General features: G+C 44.6%; 1 protein-coding gene across 1 annotated transcript in view; it reads right to left on the bottom strand.

The window, feature by feature from the left end:
* LOC115849737 (ubiquitin-like modifier-activating enzyme 1) overlaps nt 1-27,766 on the bottom strand; it is a 120,431-nt gene that overhangs the window by 77,438 nt on the left and 15,227 nt on the right. Inside the window, 2 exon segments of the mRNA XM_060293115.1 lie at nt 13,307-13,501; nt 18,161-18,276. Coding sequence (XP_060149098.1) covers nt 13,307-13,500 — 194 coding nt within the window. The 5' untranslated portion in view covers nt 13,501; nt 18,161-18,276.

Raw genomic sequence — 27,766 nt, 5'->3', positions numbered from 1 at the left:
GGAAGAGATTTCCCTTTCTCTTCTTTGTTCTCACAGCTCACAGGGGCTCACTTTGGATTTGACCCCGCCTCTGCGTGTAGGTCGCAGGAGGGCGTCTGTTCTTCGCTCAGACAGGACGGGGTTAAAGAAGCAGCTGATTCAGGGCTCTGGCTCACTCAGGCCGGGGGGAGGGAGGGGTACGGATGCTCAAGGTGCCTGCGGCGTCAGAAGCCAGCGTGACGTTGCACCAGCCTGAAGTACGCCATGTGTTCTCCTGGGGAAGTTGTCCCGTATCCCGGGGCCCTGGCGGCGGCGGGCTGCACAGGTTCCCCAGAAGAGCGGTGTGGTTAGTGACCTATGCTCGCACACAGGCTTCTTGATGGTGGCAGCAGCAGCCTTAGCATCTCATGCCTGTGTCTGGGGTCCCCACTTTTAGCTGTGGCTCATGCCTGTCTCTGGAGCTCCTTTAAGCAGCGCTCTTAATCCCCTCTCCTCGCGCACCAGGAAACAAAGAGGGAAGAAAAAGTCTCTTGCCTCTTCGGCAGGTCCAGACATTTCCCCGGACTCCCTCCCGGCTAGCTGTGGTGCACTAAGCCCCTGCAGGCTGTTTTCATGCCGCCAACCCCAGTCCTCTCCCTGCGCTCTGACCGAAGCCCAAGCCTCAGCTCCCAGACCCTCCCACCTGGGCTGGTGAGTGTCGGTCAGCACCGATCCTCTGTGTGGGAATCTCTCTGCTTTGCCCTCTGCACCCCTGTGGCTGCACTCTCCTCTGCGGCCTCAAAGCTCCCCCCCTCTGCCACCCGCAGTCTCCGCCCGTGAAAGGGCTTCTAGTGTGTGGGAACCTTTCCCCCTTCACAGCTCCCTCTCACTGGTGCAGGTCCCGTCCCTATTCTTTTGTCCCTGTTTATTTTATTTTATTTTTTTTGCCCTACCCAGGTACATGGGGACTTTCTTGCCTTTTGGGAGGTCTGAGGTCTTCTGCCATCATTCAGTAGGTGTTCTGTAGGAGTCGTTCCACGTGTAGATGTATTTCTGGTGTATCTGTGGGGAGGAAGGTGATCTCCGTGTCTTACTCTTCCACCATCTTCTTAGTTTTCTATTAATCCAGTTTTCTAAGTCTCTTCATTTCCTTTTGAAAGTTTTATGCTTTACTTTGCATTTGTACACTCTGCTGTCTTTTTTCTTTTTGCCTTTATTCTTTCCTGTGCTGTTACCATATTTTTACTTCCGTTTTCCAATTTGTTTCTGCTCAGTACTTAATAGACAGAAAGTAAATTCCTGAAGAATTTTCAAAGGAATTCAAGACTACTTGCAGGGGCCTTTGCTAAGATCCAGTAAGACTCTGTTTGATTCTTAGAAGACTGTGTTGACCTTCTTAAAGGTGCAGTTTCATTTTCATACAATTCAAGCCCCCCAATTCACTCATAGCACTGCACTTTGCCTTTCACTTTACTGAGATAAATACAAGTCACTCTGCTATGCATAATTGGAGCTGTCCTCCTACCCATATTTTTCAATTTCACCGATCTACTCTTTCATCCTTTTCAAAGTAAGCTCTGTCTTCTTCTTCTGTATTTGACTGTAATTCTTCTCTTATCTTTAAGGTTTGTGTTTTGGTCACCTCCTTTCACCCACTGACTGGAGGGATTCTTGTCCTACGGTTATGAAGATACCTGAACACAAAACAATAGACAGATGAGAGTAACAGCATTTTACCAACTGCATACAGCTCAAGAGAGGAGGAACATCACATTACACAGTGACTGAGTACTGCACTCATGAAAAGAACAGGGATTGTTGGAAGTAGTTTTTGTAGTATCACTAAGATCGGGTGCCCCATGGTTCCCATGGGAGGATTTAATCTACTTGTTTGGATACTTCAAATCACTAGCAGAGAACTAAAACTTGTTACTCAGGGATAAACAGGTAATGTGCCTCGTCCTTTTGATAAAGAGTTGTCTAGCTAGAAGACCTTATCTACAGGAACACAGTGGAAAGAACATGAGATTAGACTATTTCTGGCCCTCCCATTTTCCTCTGATGTCAAGGCAAACTTCAAAGCTGGGTCTTAATTTTAGCCTTTTATTGTAACTGACCTCTTTATGCCTTTAAGCTTTGATGATGACTGACAAGTGCCTCCCTAGAACACAAAGTAGGCACCTGATCAGGAAAGAGGGCCACAAGGCAAGGTAGACATCAAAAACAAGATTGGTAGAGGTGTCCTCCTTTATGGCCAGTAATGGCAGCTGAGAGAACTGTATGATATTGGTAGATGGTGTATGTGTCTTCAGGGAGTGTGAACTTACATTAATCAAAGCCTGTGGCAATTGTGAATCTCAGCGAGAGAGCAGGTTGGGGGAAGAGGACAGAAGAGCAGAACTCAATTGCTATTGTTGCTTTGTAACTTAAATATGAGTTCTTTGAATATTCCATTATGCTCATTAGGAGAAATGGAAGTTCCAATGAGTATCTTCTTGAAAAATCTAGCATTTGTATTCTGAGAAATAAAACAAGTGTCTTGGTCAAAATCAGCAATGTCTGGATTCCAAAGGCAATAAGGAGTCTCCTGGTGAAGTCCTTATTATGTCTATAGAATATGGAGATACATCTTTTATTGTGATTTATATTTTGAGGCAACATACCCCCGGAGTTCTTTACCCAAAAGGGCTGACTTCTAGGCAATGGCCGAAGAGTTCACAAAAGCAGTGAGAAAAAGTAATGTAAGAAATATTTGAAAAAATTGAGGACTTCCCCAAATTAATGTCAGATACCAAACCACAGATCCAGAAAGCTCAGAAAACACCAGAGAGAATTAAAAACAAAAACTATAACTGAGCATGTCATTTCAAACTACAGAATATCAAAGATAAAAGAAAAAAAATCCTTAAAAGCCAGAAAAAAAAATAGCTTACCACCTATAGAGAAGAAAAGGTAAGAATTATACCTTTATGTGGGATAAAGAAGGACATTACATAACATATTACATAATGATATCATATATATGATAAAGACATAACAATCCCCCCCCCCACTTTTTTTTGGTCTGCACTGCATGAGGTATGATGTTAGGCATGAGGCTCCCAGACTTGTCAAAGATTCTCTTGTCCCAGAAATCTGTAGAAACTTCAAAGAGGCAGACGTGAGTGGATCACATGGCTGGGATGGTGGACATTGCTGTGGTGACCAGGATGGACTTCCACCGCTATGGAAGTCCCTTAGAAACTTAGTGAATTTCTAGTGGGTGAGGAGGTTGGTGAAGATGCCCCAAAGATGATCAAGGTAGAGGTCCTTATTAGTCCTACATGAGAGCTCATTTCAAAGTGCTTTAAAGAATATGGTGGAGGAAGGCAGAGAAAAGAAAGAGCTCTTGTTTACAAAAGAATGACAACCAATATAGAAGGTGCAACAGAAACAGAAAATCATCAAATAATAATAATTGATTCTGTTGAGGCTCCTCAATGGATACTAAAGCACTGAGTGGGAGATGACTAAGAAACAGCATACTCACAGGGTCTCAATGTAACACCCCTACAAGCAATGTACTAATTATAAAGAGACATTTGATTTTTGTAAAGGGAGAAATTTGGTGAATATCACCAACGAGACAAACTGACAAGTGCCTCTAGACGTGATGCACTGAGAAGATATATTTTTTAAAAATAAAATTCTCTATGTTCCTGCCCTACTCCATCACCAAACTTTTCTGACCTGAATCTCTCAGGAGGAACTAATCAGTCAACTCCAAATTAAAAGATATTTTGTAAAACAGCTGACAGCATAGAGTAGGCACTCAACTAATGTGGTTAGAATTGGATAGACAGACACACGAGTAGCTGGCTAGCTAGTTAAATGGATGGATGGATGATTGGACGGTAGTTGGGTGATGGAACAAACAACTGGATGGAAGAATGGACGGACTAATGCTGTAGGCAAAGTTACTCAGACAGCAGCCCAAGGTAGGTTTTGAATGAGATCTATCAGAAGAAAGAGGGAAGGAAGGGAAGAAGGGAGGAAGGGAATGTACACATGTGATATTTCTTGTATTTAGTGAATAGTTATTTTTTCAAATGGATGGAGGAAAGTACTCATTTTCATACCTTAGGAATTAGGAGTACTGATTTTGCCAGGCTTCACCGATGGTTTATTGGATAATTTCAAATAGGTGGAGTTTATAAAGAAAAGTAAAGTAGCATTTCAATACTGTAGATCCCACTGTCATCACTTGGAAGTATTTTGCCATTGTGCATGCCACTTTCAAATGTCAAAATGTATCACTACAGGCCCAATGCTGAGAGTGGAAGTTGGTGGGTTGTAGTTCCAGTGACTTAGGTAAGGACAGGCTGCTGTGTTTTCCCTTCCTCAGGGTGAAGATACTGTCCATTCCAAGCATCAGTGGTCAATGATCAGTGCCAGTTGCAGTAGGCATACAATTTCTTGTATTGAGAAGCCAGGGGAAATCACCTATCAGAGGACTAGAATTCTTTGGCCCCTCCTCCTGTAGACAGGGGTATCTCGTCACTTTCCACGTCGTCCAGAAAGCAAAAGACAACTGACATTCTATAACCATCAAACACATCACTTCCATTCATAGTATCCAACATTCATTCAATAACTATGTTTTGAGTGTCTACTATGTGTTGGAAGAGACACAGTTCTTGTCCTAAAGTGAAAAGAAAGGGCTCAGTAAAAAAGGAAAACTCCAAATTTCACTCATCCTCCCTTCCTTTTCATGGATTATAAAAGAGTGATGGTTCAGTAAGAATGACACCCTAGCAACAAATGTATATTTATAAATTATCATCAAACATGCCTAGCTCATGCAATTTCTCCCCAAGTCACTCCTCATTGGGCTTGGAGTGAATAATAATTCTCCATAGAAATAAACAGGTTTCTAACAGTCAAGTTTTACCCTGAAATTTGTGTATGTAACTATGAAAGTCATATTACAAAAATCCTTGTGGATGGAGCTTTCTGAAGTAGGTGGCAATGCAACAGCAGTCTTAGAAATGATGGTTGCCAGTGTTCATTTGCCGGTTTCTTCAGTTTAAGAAAATGTTTTTACAGAGTTAGAAGAAGAATTGCAGAGAGCTGGACACTTGCAGATCATGGCAAGAAATCCTGCCTCCCCTTCCCCCACCAACCACAAAGGAAAAATAATCCACCAGGCATCACAAGGAATGGGGAAGAACAAAAAAGGAAGATGCAGATGGATGAAGACAAGTTTCTCTTCCTTAGAAGGAGGATCTCTTAATCAAAAAGATTCTGAGCAAAATCGCTGTGGAAATTTATCAAAACGTGAGCCATGTCCATGACAAATTAGGTACATATTATTCTTTTGTGACCTTAGACCTAGTTGTTCACAGTCTTGGCATTGCCAGGCTTCACAAACTGCAGTGTCAGTAACTTGCTGGCTGGCGGACATGATAAGAAGCTCGAAGGTTATCATCTAACAGTAATACAGCCCTTTGTCACATTTCATAGTGTGTCCTGTAATAAACTGAGTCACTGCCTGCACATTGCTCTAAGTATAATAAAACTTAACTATCTTTCTGGATCATTCTGATTTGATGTTCTGCTAAAAACATGAATTCTTTTTCCTGAAAAATAAAAATGAGTGTTAATGACTTTCCGCTGTTCCTGCATGTCAGGTGGTTCAGGAAGAGGATTAAACAAGCAAACAAACAAAAAGCATGACTAAAACACCTGAAACTAGCTCTTAGAAGCCTTAGTGTGGCTATTTCTCATAAATCCACAGAGAAGATGGGCAAAAGAGGGGACCAAAAATGTACAGGCATACCTCAGAGATATAGCAGGTTTGGTTCAACTTCAATAAAGCGAGCCACACTACACTGTAGTCTATTAAATGTACAATAGCATTATGTCTAAAAAAATCACAGTACATACCTTAATTTAAAAATATTTTAGAGATAAAAAATGCTAACCATCATCTGAGCCTTCAGCGAATTGTAACCTTTCTGTTAGTGGAGGGTCTTGCCTTGACGTCAACGGCTGCTGACTGATCAGGGTGGTGGCTGAAGGCTGGGTGGGTGTGGCAATTACTTAAAATTAGACAAAAGTGACGTTTGCTGCATCGACTGACTCCCTTTCATGAATGACTTCTCTGTATGTAACATGCAATGCTGTTTGATAGCATTTTACCCATAGGAGAACTTCTTTCAAAACTGGAGTCAATCCTCTCAAACCCTGCCGCTGCTGTATCAACTAAATATTTTAAATCACTGGTTGTCATTTTGACCATCTTCGCAGCATCTTCACTAGGAGTAGATTCCATCTCAAGAAACCACTTTTTTGGCTCATCCATAAGAAGCAACTCCTCATTTGTTAAGGTTTTGTCATGTGATTGCAATGATTCAGTCACATCTTTAGGCTCCACTTCTAGTTCTAGTTCTCTTGCTTTTTCCACCACATCCGCAGCTGCTTCCTCCACTTAAGCCTTGAACCCCTCAAAGTTACCCATGATGATTGGAATCAACTTCTTCCAAACTCCTGTGAATGCTGATATTTGTATCCCTTCCTATGAATCATGAATGTTCTTAATGGCACCTAGAATGGTGAATCCTTTCCAGGTTTTTGACTGACTGCCCAGATCCACCACAGGAATCACTATCTATGGTAGCTGTAGCTTTATGAAGTGTGTTTCTTAAATAATATGACTTGAAAGTCTAAATTACTCCTTGATCCATGGGCTGAGGAATGGATGTTGTATTAGCAGGCATGAAAACAAATTAATCTTGTTATACGTCTCCATCAGAGCTCTTGAGTGACTAGGTGCATTGTCAGTGGGCAGTAATATTTTATAAATTTATTTTGGCTGTGTTGGGTCTTCATTTCTGTGCGAGGGCTTTCTCTAGTTGCGGCGAGTGGGGTCCACTCTTCATGGCGGTGCATGGGCCTCTCACTGTTGCAGCCTCTCGTTGCGGAGCACAAGCTCCAGATGCGCAGGCTCAGTAGTTGTGGCTCACGGGCCTAGTTGTGGCTCATGGGCCACAACTAGTCTGCCGTGTAATACAGCCCTGCTGTGGGATCCTCCCAGACCAGTGCTCGAACCCGTGTCCCCTGCATTGGCTGGCAGATTCTCAACCACTGCGCCACCAGGGAAGCCCCAGCAGTAAGGAATCTTTTTCTGAGCAGTAGGCCTCAACAGTGGGCTTAAAATATCCAGCGAATCATGTTGTAAACAGATGTGCTGTCATCCAGGCTTTGTTATTCCATTTATAGAGTGCATGTAGAGTAGATTTAGGGTAATTCCTAAGAGCCCTGGGATTTTCACAATGGTAAACGAGCACTGTCTTCAATTTTGAGTCACCAGCTGCATTAGCCCCTATCAAGAGAATCAGCCTGTGCTTTGAAGCTTTGAAGCCAGGCATTGACTTCTCCTCTCTAGCTATAGAAGTCCTAGGTGGCATCTTCTTCCAATAGAAGGCTGTTTCATCTACATTGAAAATCTGTTATTTAGTGCAGCTACCATCATGAATTATCTCAGCTAGATCCTCTGGGTAACTTGCTGCAGCTTCTCCATCAGCACTTGCTGTGTCACCTGGCACTCTGATGTTATGGAGACGGCTTCTTTCCTCAAACCTCATGAACCAGCCTCTGCTGGCTTCAGACTTTTCTTCTGCAGCTTCTTCACCTTGCTCAGCTTTCATAACATTGAACAGAATCAGGGCTCTGCTTGGATTAGTCTTTGGTTTAAGGAAATGTTGTGGCTGGTTTGATATTCTATCCAGACCAGTGAAAATTTCTCCACATCAGCAATAAAGCTGTTTCACTTTCTTATCATTTGTGTGCTCACTGAATTAGCACTTTTTATTTCCTTCAAGAACTTTTCCCTTGCATTCACAACTTGGCTAACTGTTTGCTGTAAGAGACCTAGCTTTCAGCCTGTCTCAGCTTTCAACATGCCTTCCTCACTAAGCTTAATCATTTCTAGCTTTTGATTTAAAGTGAGAGACATGTGACTCTTCCTTCCACTTGAAAACTCAGAAGTCACTGTAGGGTTATTAACTGGCCTAATTTCAATACTGTTTTGTCTCAGGGAATAGGGAGGCTGGAGGAGAGGGAGAGAGATGGGGAACATCCTGTTGGTGGAGCAGTCAGAACACTCAATATTCATCATTAAGTTTGCCATCTTATGTGCGCGTGGTCTGTTGACCCCCGCCCCCCAATTTCAATAGTTACATCAAAGATCACTGATCACAGATCACCATAACAAATATAATAATAATGAAAATGTTTGGAATATTGCAAGAATTACCAAAATGTGACGCAGAGACACAAAGTGAGCCAATGCTGTTGGAAAAATGGTGCTGACAGACTTGCTAACGCAGAGTTGCCAAAAGCTTCAATTTGTAAAAAACACAGTATCTGCGAAGCACAATAAAGTGAAGCACACTAAAGTGAGGTCTGCCTGTATCGGGTGGCCCACGTATCTAGGGGGTGTTGAGGATCAGGGTTTGCTCAAGATAAAGCAGTGGCAGCTAAAAGCAGAAACAGTATTTCTGTCTCCCTTCAAACAAGATAGGGCTGAAAACCCAAGGCCCAAGAACAGACAAACAACAAAGGACAGACAAATATAATTTCAAAACAGGACAGAGTTAATTATTGGGGAACTGGGACTGTGGTCATAATCAGTATGGATGAGTCCTGGGGAAATAACAGCACTGCTGGAATGATTTTAGTGGGCGTTGCAGCACAGTGAGACTGGTGATGTGATGGCAAAAACAATAAGAATTAGTATCTATTACACGGCAGACTAAGTGCTTTGTACACATCATCTCACCTAATTCCTACTGCAGTACTATGTAGTTTTTATTATTATCCCTGTTTCTCAAATGCAGGAGCTGAGACTCAAATATGTAGAGCAACTTGTCTTTCAGAATGGGATGAAACTGGTGAAAGGAGTAGACCTAGAACTCTATTTCATCTCCCCAGGCTTCGCTCAAAACACATATTTGATTCCTTTTGAGTGTGTACATTTAAGAACAGCAAAGTAAAACGATTATTGGCTCTAACATTTATGATTTCATTTACATTTCTATTTTCAAGACAATTTATTCACTTAATTGAGACTGTAAGAATGTGAAGTTTCAGTATATGAAAATATAGGCTGAGCCGCAACCCCTCGTGTGAAAAAAATCATAGAAATCCAAATGCGCTTCCCTTTACTATTGACCTTAGGCGAAGAGAAATATAAACAGAAATAAACCAAGTGAATTTACTAGTGACTCTGCTCAACTGCTAGCACTAGCTAGGGTTCAGTGTCCTGAGTCCTTGACCTGGCTTTGTTACAACTACAAGATTATCATCACCTTATAGGCAAGGACCACCCATGTTATCTATGTATGTCTCTTCCATAATACATTCTAGAGCTCCTATCACATAATGGATGGTCAATAAAGGAATAAGATATTTTTACCTCTCTGGGCCTTGGCTTCTGGAGAGATGGATACAGATCATTGTTTAAGATTCCTTCCTAAGAAAATAACATTATCACAGTCTATTTATATGCAGGAGTCATGAATCAATTCTACTATATACATACAAGTCTGAAATTGTGCTCTCTGTGACTCTTTCTGTTATAGCACAACGTGCCAGGTTACATAGAATTAGCACTTTGTAACTGCTTTTTGATGATGATGTTTCTTTACATTGATACAGCACTCCCCAGTGTATGAAGCACTTGTGTGTATTCTCCAATTTTGTCTTCCCATCATCGTAACTATTTAAGAAAATATTATCCTCATTTTCCATATATGACCTTGACTGGATCAAGGCCATTCAGCTAAAAAATGCCAGGGCATGAGACTGGAACCCCGAACTAGGAGTACTGATCCAGTGCTCTTTCAACTAAAACACACATCACATCATCACCATCATCACCATTACTATAAAGCTGACCAGAGAGCTAAAATATCCACTTCCAGGCTGGGGCTAGACACAGATCTAGTACAGACATCACTGTCAAGTATATGCAGTTAATCTTGGTTGTCTTCCCACATACCCAACTCCCTAGCTGTTCCCCAAAAGAAAAAAAAAATCACTTTTCCAACTTTTTGCCTTCAACAAATCTCTCAATTCTTCTAACTGCTGTTCTCAACTAGATGGTAATAGAGAAGCAACCTCCTCGAATTATTTCACGAAGAGGCGGCAGTTGTAATGGCGAGTTGAAACTGGCTGGTACAGGCTTGCTGGAGGTGACTCAAACATTCAGAAACTTCAGACTGGATAGGAAGTCAGCAAATGCTACAAATCAGGGTATCTTTTTCTTTTTTTAGAGAGCTGATTAGTCAGTCCATCACTATTATAGTAAACAGCAGGCCTAATAAGATCACTTGCCTTTTAAAATAGGTGTTCGTTAACTAATAAAATCTCAATCAATAAGCCACTGAACTGGAAAATTTTCTGCAGTATGGTGGCAATATCTGGATGGAAAAGAGATCTTTTTCCAGCATCCCTTAATCACAGAAATGGGTTAAGCTCATCTTGCATAATAATAATTACCGTTTATTTAGTACATACTATAACCTAGGCACTTTATACACATTTTCTCACCCAATCCTCATGGAAGTCCTGTGAGACATTATCTCCCCATAACAGATGGAGAAACAGACCCACAGAAACTACATGACGCAACCAAGGTCACTCAGCTAAAGGGTATAACTAGTATTTGAGTTCACCTAGTTTGGGCCACCAGTGACTGCATACTTTCCACCCAGCAGTTCTGAACAGTCAGTGGAATGCTGTTATTGACACAGCTAGCAGAATAGTTAAAGCTTTACTTGAGAAATTTCTTCAGTAGTAAGTATAAAGATGCACATGTCTTAGAGGACACTGGCACTCTTCTCTGCAGAAGCAGAATGGTGATTCAGATGACCCTGTGGTCCCTCCTAGTCTTCTAGGTTTAAGATTTTATACTACACAAACTATGTTCATTATTATCTAATGTATGAATTGGATTCTTGAACAAATCTTTGTCTTCCTCACCACTAAAGACTTTCAGGGGCAACTCCCATTTTTTTCCACAATTAGAAAACGCTTTCATCACAATGATCAGGGCTCTCCCCACTTCGAACTGCACCCTCTCCCCACCTTTGAAGCAATACTTTGCCCAAGAAAAACCCACCAAATTTTTTCCGTATCAAATGGAAAACCCAACAAATCAATTTCTCTTCAGAAGATTGTCATAACTGTCCTGAGTCTATTTGCTAGTTATTGATGCTCTCCAGGTTGACACAGGAGAATTGTCCATCTGTTTCCTGGTTTGAACATGAACTAAATTTGTGAAGGCAAGGTTGTGACAACAGCCTCCCTTCTCCCGGGCAACAGATTATGATGCTACACACTCAGTTATTATACTACTGCAGAATCTGCTCAGAAGGAAGAGATAGCTGATCCCAGACTAACGAACGAGCTGAAAGAACAGCAACTGGCAGGATAATAAAATAACAGTAACAGCTAACAGCAGTAGTGCCAGGCACTACTTCAAGAACTCTATTAACACTTTTGATCTCAGCAAATTAATTCTTTCTAACATACCTCACTGTCACTTGAGCAAAGTTATCTATGCACAGACAGTAAAGAAAAATTTAACCAACTTGACTCTAGCACCACAACCTTATCTTCTTGAGCTGGGTTTCCCTGACTCATTGCCTGTATTTCCTGATATCCACACAGTTCATGGATTACATACAAGAGCAGAGTCTAGGCAATAAATACTTGGAATCCAAGCAGTCTATCTCCAGAGCCCATTCTTCTACCTCCTTCACCATAGTGTACTAGCGAGGAAATTGGGAACGAAGGAGATGGTGTAAATTCACGAAGGTTACAATTGTTGGAAACCACAGAATCATAGCATTTCAGGATTAAAATAAAACTTAAAACTATTAAACATAGTTATTCAAGTACTGCAAGAGAATATTTCTTAATATTCTGAAAAACAAAATAAAACAGATTAATAATTTATACCAAGCCTCTCAGCATTATGTGTCATGCCAAGAGCAAGAAAATCAAGCAAGTACAACTTGATCTTAATCTTTGAGCTTAATTTGGGCACTACACGTAAATCACATTTATTCCATAGCATTTCACTTACCATTTGTGAAAAAAATTATAAAGCCCCAAATTAAAATGATTACCTTCTGTTAATAACCAGGGTGAACCATATGGAAAGTAGAAAGTCTCAGGAAAAACATTTCGTCAAACACACGCTTGGCCAAACACAACCTGCATGTCCCGTGTGGGCACCAACACTTTTGAAAACCGATGTGTGTGCCTGTGATTCCCACTTACCAAAATTCCTCTTCCTTGGTATCAGAAGGGAAGGTTTAGGCACATCAGAGTGTCTACAGAAGAGTTGAGGACTCTCTCCACTGCCCCTCTGGATCAGAGGTGCTTGTAAACAAAATTATTTTCTCCTTTCATTGTGCTAAGAAATCTTGTCTCCTATCTACCTAAATAACTCTCCCACTGGTCTGAAACTCTCTAATACCAATAATTTATAGACATCAAAGTTTGCATGTGCCCCAGAATCCAGCTAAATGAACTCCAGGAGTGGGAATCTAAATGTAAGTACTTAAATTGGAAGCTGTGAAACTAGGTGAATTAGAATAGCCTAGATATTCATTAAAACATATTTTCTTCAATTGTACATCAACAAACTTCAATTAAAAGAATGCATCTCCTTCAGAGAATCGACTTTAGTGGGTCTGTGGTAGGGCAAAGGAACCTATATTTTAAACAAGTGTTCCAGGCAATTTTGATGCAGGAAGTTGATTCAAAGGCCACTGTGAAGAACACGGGTCTATATAAAATCATAGGCACTAGAGGGAGAGCATCCATCAAAGGGAGGGAATATAAAACACTGCAAAAGTGTGTAGAACAAGATGGCAGCTGCAGGTACTGGAAGAGGCAGGCCAAGGTGAGGAGGCATGAAAAGGACTACGGAACTACTAGTCGTTGGAGGTGGATGACTAGCAAAGATTAACTCTGCCTACCCAAAAAGTCTGCTTAGCTCTGTATATCCAGCTTACAAAATCATAACCCAGATATTAAAACCAATTCTAGATATAAAACATTCACATGGTATAGAATAGAAAGAAAGATAGTTTTGGAAGGACTCATAGTTAACCTAGGGACACAGACTCCAAAAAGTCTCCAAAAACATAAGTGATATTTTGAAAAATCAACAATTTTTTCAATTTCAGATATAACACATTTTCTTCAGCTAGGGGAAAATCCTCTCCTTGTTTTTCCAAGTCATGAGTAAACAAGAAAATGTTCTTTAAATCACTCCCTTTAAATATCTTACCTTCTATGTTGCCAGATTCCTGACAAAATCAATAGCATGCTTGCCACTATGATGATGCAAAACATCACACCAAATATAATAATCCAGACGGGCACAGATGGGCCAGTAGGTGGTGCAAGAGTGGAAGGAATTCTTAAAAATTCCAGAGTCTGGTCATTCAAAAAGAAGGCATTGTTGATCCGGTTCCTAATCATTCTAAAATACAATGATGATTAAAAACAAATGAAACAAGACAGAAGAAACATTAGAAACAGAAGGTATAACCCTATCTCCCCATGATTATAACTATCCATGATTATAACTATCTCTATAAACAGAGCATCCCCCTAGCAGGAGACTTCAGGTTGAACAGACAGTGTGATGAGGACCATCATGCTGTGGTTTTCTGTCTATAAGTGGCAGTGCTTGTTGCCAGAAAGATGCTTCTCTATGTACTACTGCCCTCCACTGTTGATAATGTCCTAGAAGTAACTGGAAGTCTTGAGCTTTGAGTTCTGCCCACCATGTTTTATTTCCTGAGAGGCAGCATCTAGATTAAAGTGACAGAACTCTATTTAAGGTGCCTTACAAAAATACCAACAGCCTGAAAAGATAAAATAATATGCAAAAAGTGGGTGATAAATATGAGAAGAAAAAACAAAACCAGCAGGAGAAAAGAGAACACGAAGCCAGGAGCAGCTGCAAATCCATCAATTTGATCTTTTTTTTTTTTCATTCAATTCAACAAACATTTGCTGGAAACTTACTAAGTACCAGATCCTGTGCTAGGTACTGGAGATACAAAATGAAATAAAAATACCCAAGAAGCTTACAGTCTAGAAGAGTGGCCCATCAGTCCCTCCACAATCACAGTGCAATCACAGTGCAAGGGGTAAATATGGGCACAGTGGGAGCACAGCAGAGGGGTAAGTACACAATAGTAAAATGTCAGAGCTGCTTTCCTAAGAAGGCAACTTTTGAGCTGTGCTTTGAGGGACAAGTAGGAGTTCTTTAGACCAAAGTGTGCAGCAAGCATAGGAATTGGAGACATGGTATGTAGTATGATTTGTTGCATCAGCTGCAAGTAGTTCCATATGACTAAAGTAAATGGTGCGTTAGGAGTCCAAAAGTCTAGAAAAATATGAAGGTAAATGCATTACTTTTCCCAGGGAAAATCTGTATTTTTGGTGGTAGTGGCACTTGGGAGGGGGAGGGGTTGGTGGCAGTTAGGGAGGGGTTGGTAGCAAAAACTTATTTGACTGAAACTATATTTCTAACTGGAATTTGCAAATTAGATGAGGAGATTTCTTGGACATACTGTGTGGCCTTTACTGAATTCACACTAGGCAAGCTGACTTCAACAACCTCTAGAGCAGCACTGAAACCAGAATATAATGTGAACCTTACGTGTGATGTCACATTTTCTAGGAGCTGCGTTTAAAAAAAAAAGTAAATAGTAACAGGGAAAATTAATTTTAATAACATATATTTTGGGACTTCCCGGTGGTCCAGTGGTTACGACTCTGAGCTTCCAATGTAGGGGACCCAGGTTCGATCCCTGGTCAGGGCACTGGATCCCACATGCCGCAACTAAAGATCCCACATGCTGCAACTAAAGCTCCCCTGTGCCGCAACTAAGACCCAGTACAGCCAAATAAATAAATACTTAAAAATATATATATATATTTTGCCCACTATATCCAAGAAAATATAATTTCAACATGTAATATCAATTTTAAGTTGGTTCACATTTTATTTTGTGCTAAGTCGTTGAAATTTGGTGTGTACTTTACACTTAGAGCATATCTAATCTTGGACTAACTACATTTCAAGTGCTTGAGAGTCACATGTGGCTGGTGACTACTGATCCTGAACCTGAGAGTAAAAGCTGGAGAATCTCTGCAGACCAGCACCGGGGTATCCTTTAGCAAATGAAATCCTATGGGGAGGCCTGATTATTCATAAATGGGAAGGAGAATCCCAGCCAGGGAATCTGCAGCAGGGGATAATTTCCATGCAATTTTAATCAAACTACGGAATGTCTTCTTTTTTCGTAACCTTATTTTGCTAACACAGTAACACAAACCTTCCCACAAAATAACGAACCCCACTACCAAGGTATAACAGAGTAAAGTGAAAAGTTGCTCTGCATTCTCATTCTGTCTACCTGGTTGGTTAGCACTCAGGCTGATAAGAGGTTCTAGTTTAGTACAAACTATATCGCCACCTACCACTGAAATCCCCAAGAGACGTCAATCACCATGGATATCTTCTAGCCAAGATTGGCCTTGAATAAGGCCAGGCCCTCAAAACAGATCAAAAGCAGACATCTTAGAACTGGTCTGTCATCCCCTCACCTAATTCCATAGGTGTGGATACTCTAGCAGACCGGGAGGAAAAAAAAAAAAAAATCACTGCATGTGCTGGCGGCATGCCTGCGTTCAAGTTGTCACTCTTTATTTTTCTAGGTGACCTGAGCAAATCAGTTAATCTCCCTGAGCCTCAATTTCCTCATTTATAAAGCAGGGATAATAATAACAGCTCACAAATGATTGGTGCTGATACTAAATGCCACAGATGCATCAGAACATGCCTTGTGAACCAGAAAATATTATGCAAGCATTAGGCGGAACTAGCATTATTTTGCCCAACCACATAGGCTCTTCAGCCTTGAAATTCCTACTACCTGCCTTCTAGGTACCATCTCCTTTCTTTTCACTCTATCCTTCCCTCTTGGTACTGTTTCCTTTATTTTCATACAATCCTGATGAGCCCTATCCATTCCCGGACATAAATTCCCATTCTATTGGCCATTCTCACCCCCTCAATAGCCCTTCCTACTAGGGCCTTTGAAACAGACATTGTGTTGTGAACATATTCATCTAGATTTTCGACCTTCACCGTAAACACTCACTCCTCCTCCTCACATTAACTGAAGCCTGCTTTAACCACAGTGCCTTCATTTTCCTTGTAGCCCTCCCTCATCACAGGCCTTGAATAAAAATCCCTTTTCTCATGAAATACAATATTCCTAATTCTTACTCCCTAAGTAGTGGCTCTTAGCAGTATTCTTACTGGCAAAAGCACAGAAACAATTTAGCTCAAACCTTGTTAGGGCTTCCCTGGTGGCGCAGTGGTTAAGAATCTGCCTGCCAATGCAGGGGACACGGGTTCAAGCCCTGGTCTGGGAAGATCCCACATGTCGCGGAGCAACTAAGTCCGTGTGCCACAGCTACTGAGCCTGCGCTCTACAGCCCGCGAGCCACAACTACTGAAGCCTGTGCGCCTACAGCCCGTGCTCCCCAACAAGAGAAGCCACCGCAATGAGAAGCCCGCGCACCGCAACGAAGAGCAGCCCCCGCTCGCCGCAACTAGAGAAAGCCTGCGCACAGCAACGAAGACCCAATGCAGCCAAAATAAATTTATTTATTTATTAAAAAAACAAAACAAAGAAACCCTTGTTAAATCATTCCCCATGGGTATAGAGCCTCAATGCCTTTGCTTCAGCAAGGGAAACAGATGATTATTCACACAAAAACATTTGGCATTTGATTATACACTCATTATCTTAAACACTGATATTTTACAAAGAGCAGATGAGTTCTTTCACTAGATATTTCTCTTTGGTAACGAGAAAAAATATGCATTTCAGTAACTTGTAAATAAATCCTTTGTAAGAAGAGTGAACTTTGTTTCATTCTTTTTCAGGAAATAGTTTAATTTGTGAACTCATTCTTCCAATACACCTTTGCCCAACACCAATCATGTGTGGGATATGACGTTTTGACACACATAAAGTGCATATTAATTGAAATAAAAACAAACTGCTTCCTCTGCTTCTGGGCAGAAAAGAATACATTTCACTTCTGAAAGTTTGTTATAATCCCAAGGAGAGGAGATGGGGAACTGTCAGGAAAAAATGGGTAAAACTTCAAAAGGGCAAAAAATATGACTGAGAGTCCTGCAAATCTACCTTTCTGGACAGTTTCCACCTTTTATTGTTTTTGAGTTATTTTGCATATGTGTAAGCTGGAGAAAACTGATACAATGTAAATGATTCTTGTCCACAGAAAATCAAGGTGAATTGTGTCTGGTGGAGCACCGTCAATGGATAGACTGGTGTATCTTTTAATAAATAAACATGACCATTCTTCAATTCCTGCATTTGCATGCTGCCTTGAAGTCTCCTTTAAACTGGTTTTAACATCTTACTAGTTCCCTCATTAACTAATAAGATAATAAAATCTTTGATAGCATTCATTTTTAATTTGTATGAAAGTCATGTTTTTACCTTTTTTTCAAAAAATTATCTTTTAAAGGTAAAGACTTTCACTTTGCTGTACAGCAGAAACTAACACAACATTGTAAAGCAACTATACTCCCCTAAAAAAAAACCCAAAAAACACATAAGCATTTGGGCTCGAGAAGGCACATGATGAACCATCACACAATAGTGCCGTATAAGGTGTTCTCGCCAAAAGAAGACAGTACTAAACCTTCTTAGCTAATGTATAAACCAGGGCTTCTCAGCCACAGCACAATGGATATTTGGGGTTGAATAGTTCTTTGTTGTGAAGTGCTATCCTGAGCACAGGAGGATGTTAACTGGCGTCCCTAACTTCTGCCTACTCCGTCACCAGCACTGTACAACAACGTCTCCAGACATTGCCTAATGTTTCCTGGAGGCAAAACTGCCCCTGGATGAGAACCACTGATCTATACTAATCTCTATTCCAAGATAACAAAATGAAACCTTTGGCATCTTAATAAATAAATCACTTGGAACCAGAGAGAGAAGTCTTCAAAATCTATGAAAACAGCTGAATTAATCAATAACTTGATTCACAAGTGGAAGGCATATTTAGCGGTGATTACCTTATGGCTGGCTGTACCTCAACAGCAGGAAGGGTGTGATTCCTTGAAGGACTGGTAACCACAAACCAGAATGTGACACCCACTGGGTTACACTGCAAAGTAGGACGTGGGAAATTCTGCAGATGATGAGAAGAAAAAAAGTACATTATGAGTGAATAATACCAAATTGCATTAGACATTCCACTCTGGTGTTATTACCATCTTAAGAGGTGAAGAAATGTCCTACTAAGAAGAAAATAATATAGGAAATTTCCTTTATTTCAAAATCATAGACTTGGGGATCATTCCTAAAACAAGGAATCTACCAAAAAAGAAACAAAGGGAATGGCTCAGTAGAGGGCATTAGGTATCTCATTCTTCATCACCTGTTAGCTGACAGCATCCCTGTTTCTTCAACTCTTGGCCTCTCTCTCTGACACAAAATGCTTTTGTGTTTCCTCATCAGGATCTTCTCAGTGTCCTCTTCATTCAGCCTTCCACCTCTCAGAACCAGACAAATCTGTTGATCGAGGACTTGCTTCCTCTGTTGGCCACTGTTTCCACCCCTCTCCTACTCCAGTAACAGGGGTTGGCCCAACAACAGACCTCCAGACTGAAGTGCTGTAACATTTACCAGCAGGCTTTGGACACTGTTTTTGCGGGTACCTGCTCCCAACTATAAGTTGGAAATGGGCCTCACTCTAGTCTGTATACCTGGATCACCAGTAGAAGTGACAAGAAAGAAATGGCAATAGTGTTCAGTTAGACAGTCTATATATGAATGTATGAAATGTATGAACGTAGAAAAATAAGAGAAGAACCCAAAACAAACCAACGTTGTCAGAGCTAAAACATAAATCCTGAACGGCTTTCACCATATCCTTACAAGCAAAATTGCAAAAACTGACATTAGCAACCATTCTAGAAGAAACACACAGCCTCTGTAAAAATACAAGTAAATTCCCTCTTTTTCCTTAAAGGAGCATTCATTCAAGTGCATTTTGTTCATTTTTACAATAATGAAAGAGAGTGCCCCTCAGTCAATTTTCTGTAATTTTCAGGACCTGGTACAAATTATGATATTTCCTCCCTTTAAATGTCAAGGGCAAAAAGTGGAGGGCTCCCCCGCCACCCAGAGCCAAGCGCCTGGGCCAGCAGTGGGAGCTGAAGGATCCCCTATGCTCAGAATACAGGGGCGCCCCGCGAGGCCCCGAGCGAGGCCCCGAGTGAGTCCACGAGGCCCCGAGTGACTCCGAGAGGCCCTGAGTCCACGGGGCGCTGGCCTGACCCGCGCAGAACGTCGTGCCCAGAGGTTCCAACGCCCCGCGAACCATCCCCCACCCCGATGCCAACGGTCGCCTCAGCGTCATAAGCTTGACGTCTACAGACTTCGGGGCCGCCCAGAAGCCAAAGCCCGTCGAAGGTCCGACCCCACTGACCCGCGAGCATGGGCAGCTACCTGAGCAGGTACCCGGGCACGGCCAAGGCCACGCAGCCAGCCCACGCCCGGAAGCGCCGGTCCCCACGGTTCCCATGGACCGGGCCCGCCCGCGGCACCTGCCTCCCGATGGGCCGGGCCGGGTGCCAAATCCTGTGCCACCGCCGCCGCCGCCACCGCCGGGATCGCGGGCTCTGGTTCCGCAGCAGGCCGCTCCCCGCCATCCTGCGCAGCTGGAAGTACTACCCGGTCCGCGGGTCCTTGGTGCTCCAGGCCTGGAGGCGCCTTCCCAGAGGGCCGCCCCTCCGCACCTTCTCGAGGCTGGGGTTTTCCGGCCGTGGCAACGGTTTCACGATGAGGTCCCGGTGGAACGCCCGCCTCTCCTGCCACACGCAGAGCCTGGTGGGCGTCCGTACCGCCCCCGTTGAAAGCCTAAGCAGCTTGTCCACGTGTCCGCCCAGCCAGGAGTCCCCGGAACCCTGTGCCAAGGAGACCGCGCTGAGGGCCCTCAGCCGACGCGAGCAAGGACAAAGGCGGCTCGACGGGCCTCTGAGGTCTGAGAGCCCCGAGCCCAGGCTGTCGGCCTTCCGACCCGTGTTGAGGAATGGAGTGGTCCCTGCCTTTGTGCCCAGGCCGAGGCCTCTGAGAAGAAGCATCTGCTCCCGGTGCAACCGCCTCCGTGAAGAGGACACTGAGCCCCCGGCCTGACAGCAGCCCTGCCTGACGCCCACCCTGCTGTGAGGCCCGTCCCACACACCCCCACCGCCACACCCCCACCCCCCCACCCCCCCACCCTCATCCCCACCCCCACCCCCAACCCCACCCCCACCACCGGCCCAGGGCACAGTCACAGAGCCTCACTGCGGAGATGGGAGCGGATTACCGCTCCCGGGCCTGTGCCTCCTGCAGCCTGACGTCCCCCTTGAGTCCTGAGAGCCAAGGCCACCTCCTCCTGACACTCAAACCCACATTTCTTTTACCCAGCTGACCCCTGCCCTACCCCTGCCTGAGTCACTGGCACGGACCGCCAGGCCAGCTCCCTCCACTCCAGCCAGGAGCTGCCAAGCCCCAGAGCCACCTCTCCTACCTGCAGAGCCCGCCCCGAAGAAGCACCGCTGATGTCCAGGCCTGCACTCCCTCCTGCCCTCCCACCCTTGCTGCCTTTGCCCCTGAGAAGACTCTTCTCAGGAAGGCGTGCGTCTCCCCTACTCCCCACTTCATACGGTTTAAAGGTGGTTCTTATTTTAAATAATACTAAAATAGCTTCATTATCCTAGAGATTGTCATGGTCTTTCTTTCAAAGATTCAAACATTAGGATTTCATCCACATGATGGCTTCTCCACCCTGGCTCTGTTGGGGCCAGACAAGTCTTGTTTGTGGGGTGCAGACCTCTGCATTGTAGGGTTTTAGCAAAATCCCTGGTCTCTGTCCTCTAGGTGCCAGTAGATAATCCATATTGTAAACATACAACGCGTCTCCAGGCCCTGCCAGATGTTTGGGGGGCGAGGGGCAGGGCGCGCGGTGCACAATGACACTGGTGGAGAGCCACTGAGGGACAGTGCCCTCTACTGGCAGAAACATCACGCCCGGTCTCCCAAAATGTGCCTTTTTCAAAGACACAGAGAGGAACAAAATGAAGTGGTGTGTGCTTGGCAAAAACATATCCCCCACTTTGCAGAATGCTGTGGGGTGCGAATGACTCATGTTTTGGGCCTTATTAACAATCAGACAATGCGGTTTTTTAAAATGAGCTACTCATTTATCATCTTCAGTCTCGCAAAAATTGAAAAGTTAAAAAATATCAAATGCTGGAAATGATGCAGGGAACTGGAATCCCAGGCAGTGCTGTGGGTGTTGATAGGTCCAGCCCTTCTGAAGCGGCATTTGGAAGTGTTTCCTAGAACGCAGTGCGGCCACCAGAAACACTCTTACACACACACACACACACACACACACACACACAGACAGACAGACACACACACACACACATACACACACACACACACACACACACTGGTGAGGATGTTCTTCGCAGCCCCCTTTGTCAGAGCAGAGCATTGGAAGAACCTAAATGTCCACCAACAGGGGAAGGGATAAAGTAAATATGGTATTGCTATCAAGGGACTACTATTCCACAGATTAAAGGAAAGAAAGAGCCCAGGGTTTCTGCACTGTTCGGTCTGGGCCAGATAATTCTATGATGTGGATGCCCTGTGCGTTGCAGGATGTTTAGAAGCAAACCCGGCCTCTGTGGACTCGATATCATCAGGACCTCCTCCAGTAAAAACAATCACACATGTCTCCAGCCACTGCCAAACACTCGCTGAAGGACAAAAATCACCCCCAGTTGGGAACTACCGATCTAGAGTTACACATTTTTTTTAAACAGGTATATCTCAAAAATACACTGTCAAATGAAAAAGATGGGAAGTGGCATATTATGGGTAGCACAAGCCGTTTATATAAATCAAAAAATATATATATACAAAGTAATATTGCTAGCATAATACAGGGGGCCGGAAACCAAGTAAATGGTCATTTGGACACTTTGCCTGTATTGTTCTTTCCATCTAAAGCCTCTTCAAATACTGTTCAAACGTGAATTTCAAGGTTTCCCCTTTAGAGGGTCAGAGAATGAGCTGTAAACATAGCAAAGCCCCTTCTCCCTCCCATGGAGCACGCTTTCTAAGGGGGCAGAGACAGAAGGTAAACATTTAAATAAATGTACACACACTGACAGGTGGGGAGATGTGCTGTGAAGAAACCAAGGCAGGAGGAGGGATGCACACAAGCTGCATCGACACACTGTGGCCCAAGCGCTTCCTCTGTCCCCATCACCATGGAACCCGCTATCCCTTACTACGAATTCAAGTCCTTCATTCCGTGTTTCCACTGGGTGGCAACTCAGGCTTTAACACAGCACCTCAGCAAATAACAGGAAAATATGTTATCTACTTAGAAATAAAGATGTCCAAAACATTAAAATTGCTGGCTGAAAATATTAAACTCAACATTTTCAATGGAGACAGTTACTGTTACATACAAAACAACCTGGGCTGAAACTCTATAAATCAAGCTTTTATTCTGAAGTTTACTCCCTGCCATTTGCTAGACATGAGACAAGGCACTGCACTCTGCGTGAGTTACCAGAAAGGGCTTGAGACCTTCGTGTGTCAGTGAGGGTACGGTTAACTGCTTAGGGTCTTCCTCAGCAGAAGAGCAGTAAGTATCCCTCCTACATGATGGTGTAGCCAGGAAAAGTAAGTCAAAGGTTTTAAGCACACAAAACAGTAAGCTTCTGCTCTACAAATATCAACTACAGAAACAGAACTACAGAGATGTGTTTACATTTTGTTCCGATCCAGGCGGTTGAACTGGTAATGAGTAAACCCACTTCCCAAAGTAGCGAGCTTGTGGGGAAAGGGCCAGGGGAAAGCACAGCCCTGCTTCTGGAGCCAGCTGCAAGGCAGAGGCTGCAGAGGACGATGGAGACACCCCCGTGGGCTGGGGCTTCCTCCTTGTCTGGATGACCCTTTGGGAAATTAACGGATGTCCTGGCTACCTCAAGAGTAAGACACTGAGGTCCAACAAGAGATAAAATGCAGGCGGCCGGGAGCTCCTTCTACTGTGGCCATTCCCGCCACCTTCACCGTGGGAGTATCCGCCCAGGGGACTCAGGTGCAACACGAGGGGGAAATGGTGGGTGGGACACCGTCTGCTTGTGTCCACTGCAGCCCAGTAGACGGGGCCCTGGTTTAAGAGCCAGGACGTCAAGCATTCACTCACAGATGTTTACCGAGAGCTAACAAGGATTAGCCGCTATGGTTAGGGAGGGTTAGGAAAAGCGTTCTACTGCAGGGGCATTTAGATTGCACGACCCTGCCCATAAGTGCCGGGTCTAGGAGTTTAGTGCTATTAAGACGCTTGAAGATCAAGGTCACAGTGTGAGCTCACCAGAAGATTAAAACCAAAGTGGGAGCCAAAACTCCCGAGATGCCCGGATCTGCCCACGAGGCTCCATGCTCCGTCGGAGAACAGACCCAGGACAGAGGGGAGGGCACAGGGCTTCTGGATTCCACGTGGTTTGTCCACAGTCTTTGTCAGGAGGGGCTCTAATTTCTACCCACAGTAGAGCTTCATAGTCTCCAAGCTTTGAGCACCGTTTTCAATTTTATCAGCTGAGCGTTCCCTGGGAGCCTATCAAACACTCTGTCCATCTGCAACACAAGACCTCTCTGGGCCCTGGGCCACGAGGCCAAGGCCCAAGTCCACCCTGCCCTGTGCGGCCCTGTATTCCTGAAGTGTGGCCCGTGTGGGCGCTCAGTGACTGTGATGTGAATAGGTGGATGAATGAACTAACAGAACGGAGTAATGAGCTCCACTGTTTTTACTCACTGTTTCTACATTACTCCAAGAGAGAGTAACTGAGAAAGTAAATTGGGCCAGCACGGCAATAACAGAAAAGGGAGGAAGGAAAGGAGGGAGATTACTTCCCTAAAACTTTGTTTCCCCAATCACAAATATTCAGACAACATAACACAGACAACTCTCTAGTGTAAGAAGACTCCTGAATATAGTGCAGATAGAGGTAGCCAAGAGGAAGTGTACATGTGAGGAAAGTGGGTGCTAAAGGGAGTACCACGAAGAGTGATTTTACGGGTTTCGGTAGATAATTTACTTGGCGACCAAAAGACGCAGATTCCTTCCAGTGATAGATTATGTCCAACCAGCGTGACTTCTTCCACGCCCTTTCTTCTAAATGTGACCACACTGAATGTCCTCTAAGATTTGCACAAAATGAAACATTAATCAGCCGACAGCACTTACTGAACTAAACGTGTCTTTTAAAGTATGTTTTGATGTAATGAATAAACTGAAATGCCTAAATCTTACAAAGTTCTCAGCACAAGAAAAAAGATTACATCACGATGCACGGTGACGGATGTTAACTAGACTTACTGAGGTGATCATTTCACAGTACACACAAATATCAAATCATTGTGCCGTATACCCGCAACTAATACAACGGGATCTGTCCATTATACCTCAATAAAAATAATAAATAAATAAATGACTGAAATGGCATCAGCACAGCTAAACAGCAAACCTACACTTTCAAGATCTGTAAATATAGATGGGTCTGATGGAACTCTTTGTATTCACTGGAATAACAATTTTGTCCGACTGCTTCGCAAAGCTGTAGTATTTACACATATACAGTCGCTCCTGTCAGCAAATCACTAAAAGGGTAGAAAGGGCCACTCCCATCCCTCAAGTGTGGGGAGCCCTGGTCTGAAGGTAACTGTCTCAGAACTGGCTCCACTGCCACTCCTCATCAGTGGCGCCAGACAGGGCCAACTAGGGTGGGAAGAATCGGGCTCTTGTTTCTGGAAATCAAAGGACTAAACAGGAGCTGGGCTGCTGTTTAACAGGCACGAGACCGTTAATCCCCTTACCGTGGATACAAGAGCATGTCGTTCGTTCTTAGATCACAAGGCTTATCCTTGAATAATTAGGCAGAGGAAGAAATCCATTCCGTGCCCTACATCATGTTACTCAGAAAGGGAACGCTAGGCCTGAGTTAGACTTCTGCCTCTCCTGCTAAAAATGATAAATTATTCTAAACAACCAATATTGGAGTAAACCAGGCAACTAGATTTCTGTTTTCCTGGAAAATAGACTAAAGTTTAAACTCAATCATATTTTCCTGAGATAATACTTTCAACATTTAAAAATTCCTATGAAACTCTTTCAGAAAACCTGGCCTAAACCTTATTATAAAAACTTGAAAACACCTGTTTACCATCTTCAATCAAAGTCCCAAGAAACCTTCAAGTAATCTGATCCAATGAAACCAGAACTTTCTACTTTCAGACAACATAAACTTGTCCTTCCCTCTTCTGTTCTACTTTTAAGAAAATCCAGGGAAGAGCAAGAAAACCACTGGATATCAAGATTTGTAAGTAATGCTTTCAAAGGAACTGTCTTGTTTCTGTCACATTTCGTCCGTCTTCCATGACTCCCAGGGCCGGCTTCTTGGGTGTGGGCCTGTGCTGTGTGCGACCTGGATTTACCCATCATTTACATCTCAGGGCCTACCTAGCAGCCTACACAGCAGGCTTCCAACAGAGGTTACTTAATTCTCTGGCCCCCATCCAGCAGTGTAGGGCACAGGCGGCCTCAGGGGAGCGCCGTGAAGAAGAGGCTTCTGCTTCTCACACCACTGCCTTGGGCGCTCTGTCAGCTCTTTCTCTCCCTCACTCCCTGACAGCATCTCGAGGAGGCGCGATGGAGCTTGCCTGTCACTTCTGGCCCTTAAAGAACTCAGGCCGGTCTGGTCTGATCAAAACCTAGACGAACTGTCTTCCCGCCCCTAACACAGGGCTTCCCTCGCCCCGGGCCGTGCTGGCCTCAGAGGCCTGCTCTGTTCTTTTACTCTCCTGGCTCCACCCCTCCTGCTCTTCGCCCCTTACCTCCCCGCAGTCCCGCTCACCGGGGGATGGAAAAGGGAGGTGGGAGAGCGCGGGGATCCGACAGGAGAGAAAAAGGCAAGCTTCTTTTTCCCTAGCCAGGCTCCTTGTGCTGCCCTCTGGCCGCTGGTGGACCCTGCCGGGGCGGGTCCTAGCGTTCTCCACCCAGAGTGCACCCGGGGGGCCTCAGGAGACCGTCTGGGGACCTGTGCACTGCCCCTTCCCCTGACAAGGACGACGCACTCTGGCCAGGGCCGAAGGCTTCCATCTCGCCCCTCCCTGCCCGCTCTGCCGCCTTCCCTTTGCCCTGCACTTGGATCTCGGGCCTCACAGGCAGCGACTCGTGCAGCTCCCTCCGGAGGCCTCTGCTTGGCCCCGGGCCGGGCGGGCAGCCGTCCCAGTGCAGGCAGCCGTCCCAGTGCAGGCAGCCGTCCCAGTGCAGGCTGTTGGCAAAGCCGCCCTCTCTCACCCAGCCATGGAGGCTCAAGCCAGCCTTTGCCTTCAGACTTCTCCAGCTAAGAGGCAGGCGCCGGTTTCTGTTCCACCCACGGGACAGTGGCAGTGGCTGGGGACACCATCACGGTGGCTCGCGCTCCAGGTGCTGCTACTCCGGTGGCAGTTGGAAGTGGCCCTGGGAACGTCTGCGAGCTGGGGAGGGATGTGCCCCTCTCTCCTCTCGCAGACGCAGACGACTCCTCTCTCTGCTAGCAGCTCTGCCTGACCTGAAGTGGGCAGGGGAACATGCAAGGGGGCCACTAGTGTGGCCTGGGCGCTAGTGGGCGCCCATCACATGGACCCAGCTGTCAGCTCCCAGCGGGCTGCGTGGTGCACCCGCACCGGGACCCATCCCCGCCCCTGTCCTGCGGGGAAGGCCGTGGACACGCCGCACCCGCTCTGCAGGGCCTCGCCCTCTGCCTCTCAGAACCTCGACCTTCTCTTCCACTGCCCGCTTGGGGTCATGGTGACTGGACCCGTTCAGCTCTCCTGCAAGTCCTTCATGGATGTGGCCAGGACCTCGCTTTAGGAAGAACACCCTCTGGCAGAGTCAATCCAGCTTATACTGGGTCAAGGGTAGGCTGGCGGTACGTTCCCAAATATGCAGAGGAGACACTGAGCCCTGTGTCACTGGAGGTGATCGCGCTTGATATGAGATACCGTAGTTAGGACTGAGTGAAAGGTGGGACGAAGAGTCTTCATTACTCTGTTCATTATTTGACTATCTTTAGTGAGTTACTCTTTACATCTTCCACCCAGTGCATCTCGGTAGCTCTAAGTTTTCTGCACTATCCATAGAAATAAGCAGTGACAGGATAGGAAAAAAACGATTTAAAAAACCGGCCAATGTTCAAGATTTGAATCCCTAAAGCCATCCTAACAGGCATACTTCCCACCCTCTAGAATCCACTCTGCCTCACACTGGCACCAAAAGACCTCGGAAAAGCACATTTAAAATCGGATCCATTTGCCAAGCTAGTGGTGCCTTTCTATTACCCACCACACTCGGGAGAGGCAGCCTGTCTGGGAAGTTGTTTTCAATTCATCTTGCATTGTGTGGTGCCCTTTCCCATAGAGGAAACCTGCTCATGTAAAGAAGCAGCCACCGTTATGCGGCAGCACTTGTACTGCATCTTAAACACATCCCGATTCATGAGGCAGCCCTCATCGCTCAGCTGCCTGAGAGCAGTACTGCTGGGACTCAAGTTGCCTGAGCATTTACA

This window comes from Globicephala melas, chromosome Y (genome assembly GCF_963455315.2).
Source record: "Globicephala melas chromosome Y, mGloMel1.2, whole genome shotgun sequence".
Taxonomy (NCBI): Eukaryota; Metazoa; Chordata; class Mammalia; order Artiodactyla; family Delphinidae; genus Globicephala; species Globicephala melas.
The sequence above is the reverse complement of the archived record's forward strand: the minus strand, read 5'-3'. Positions and strand labels throughout refer to the sequence as shown.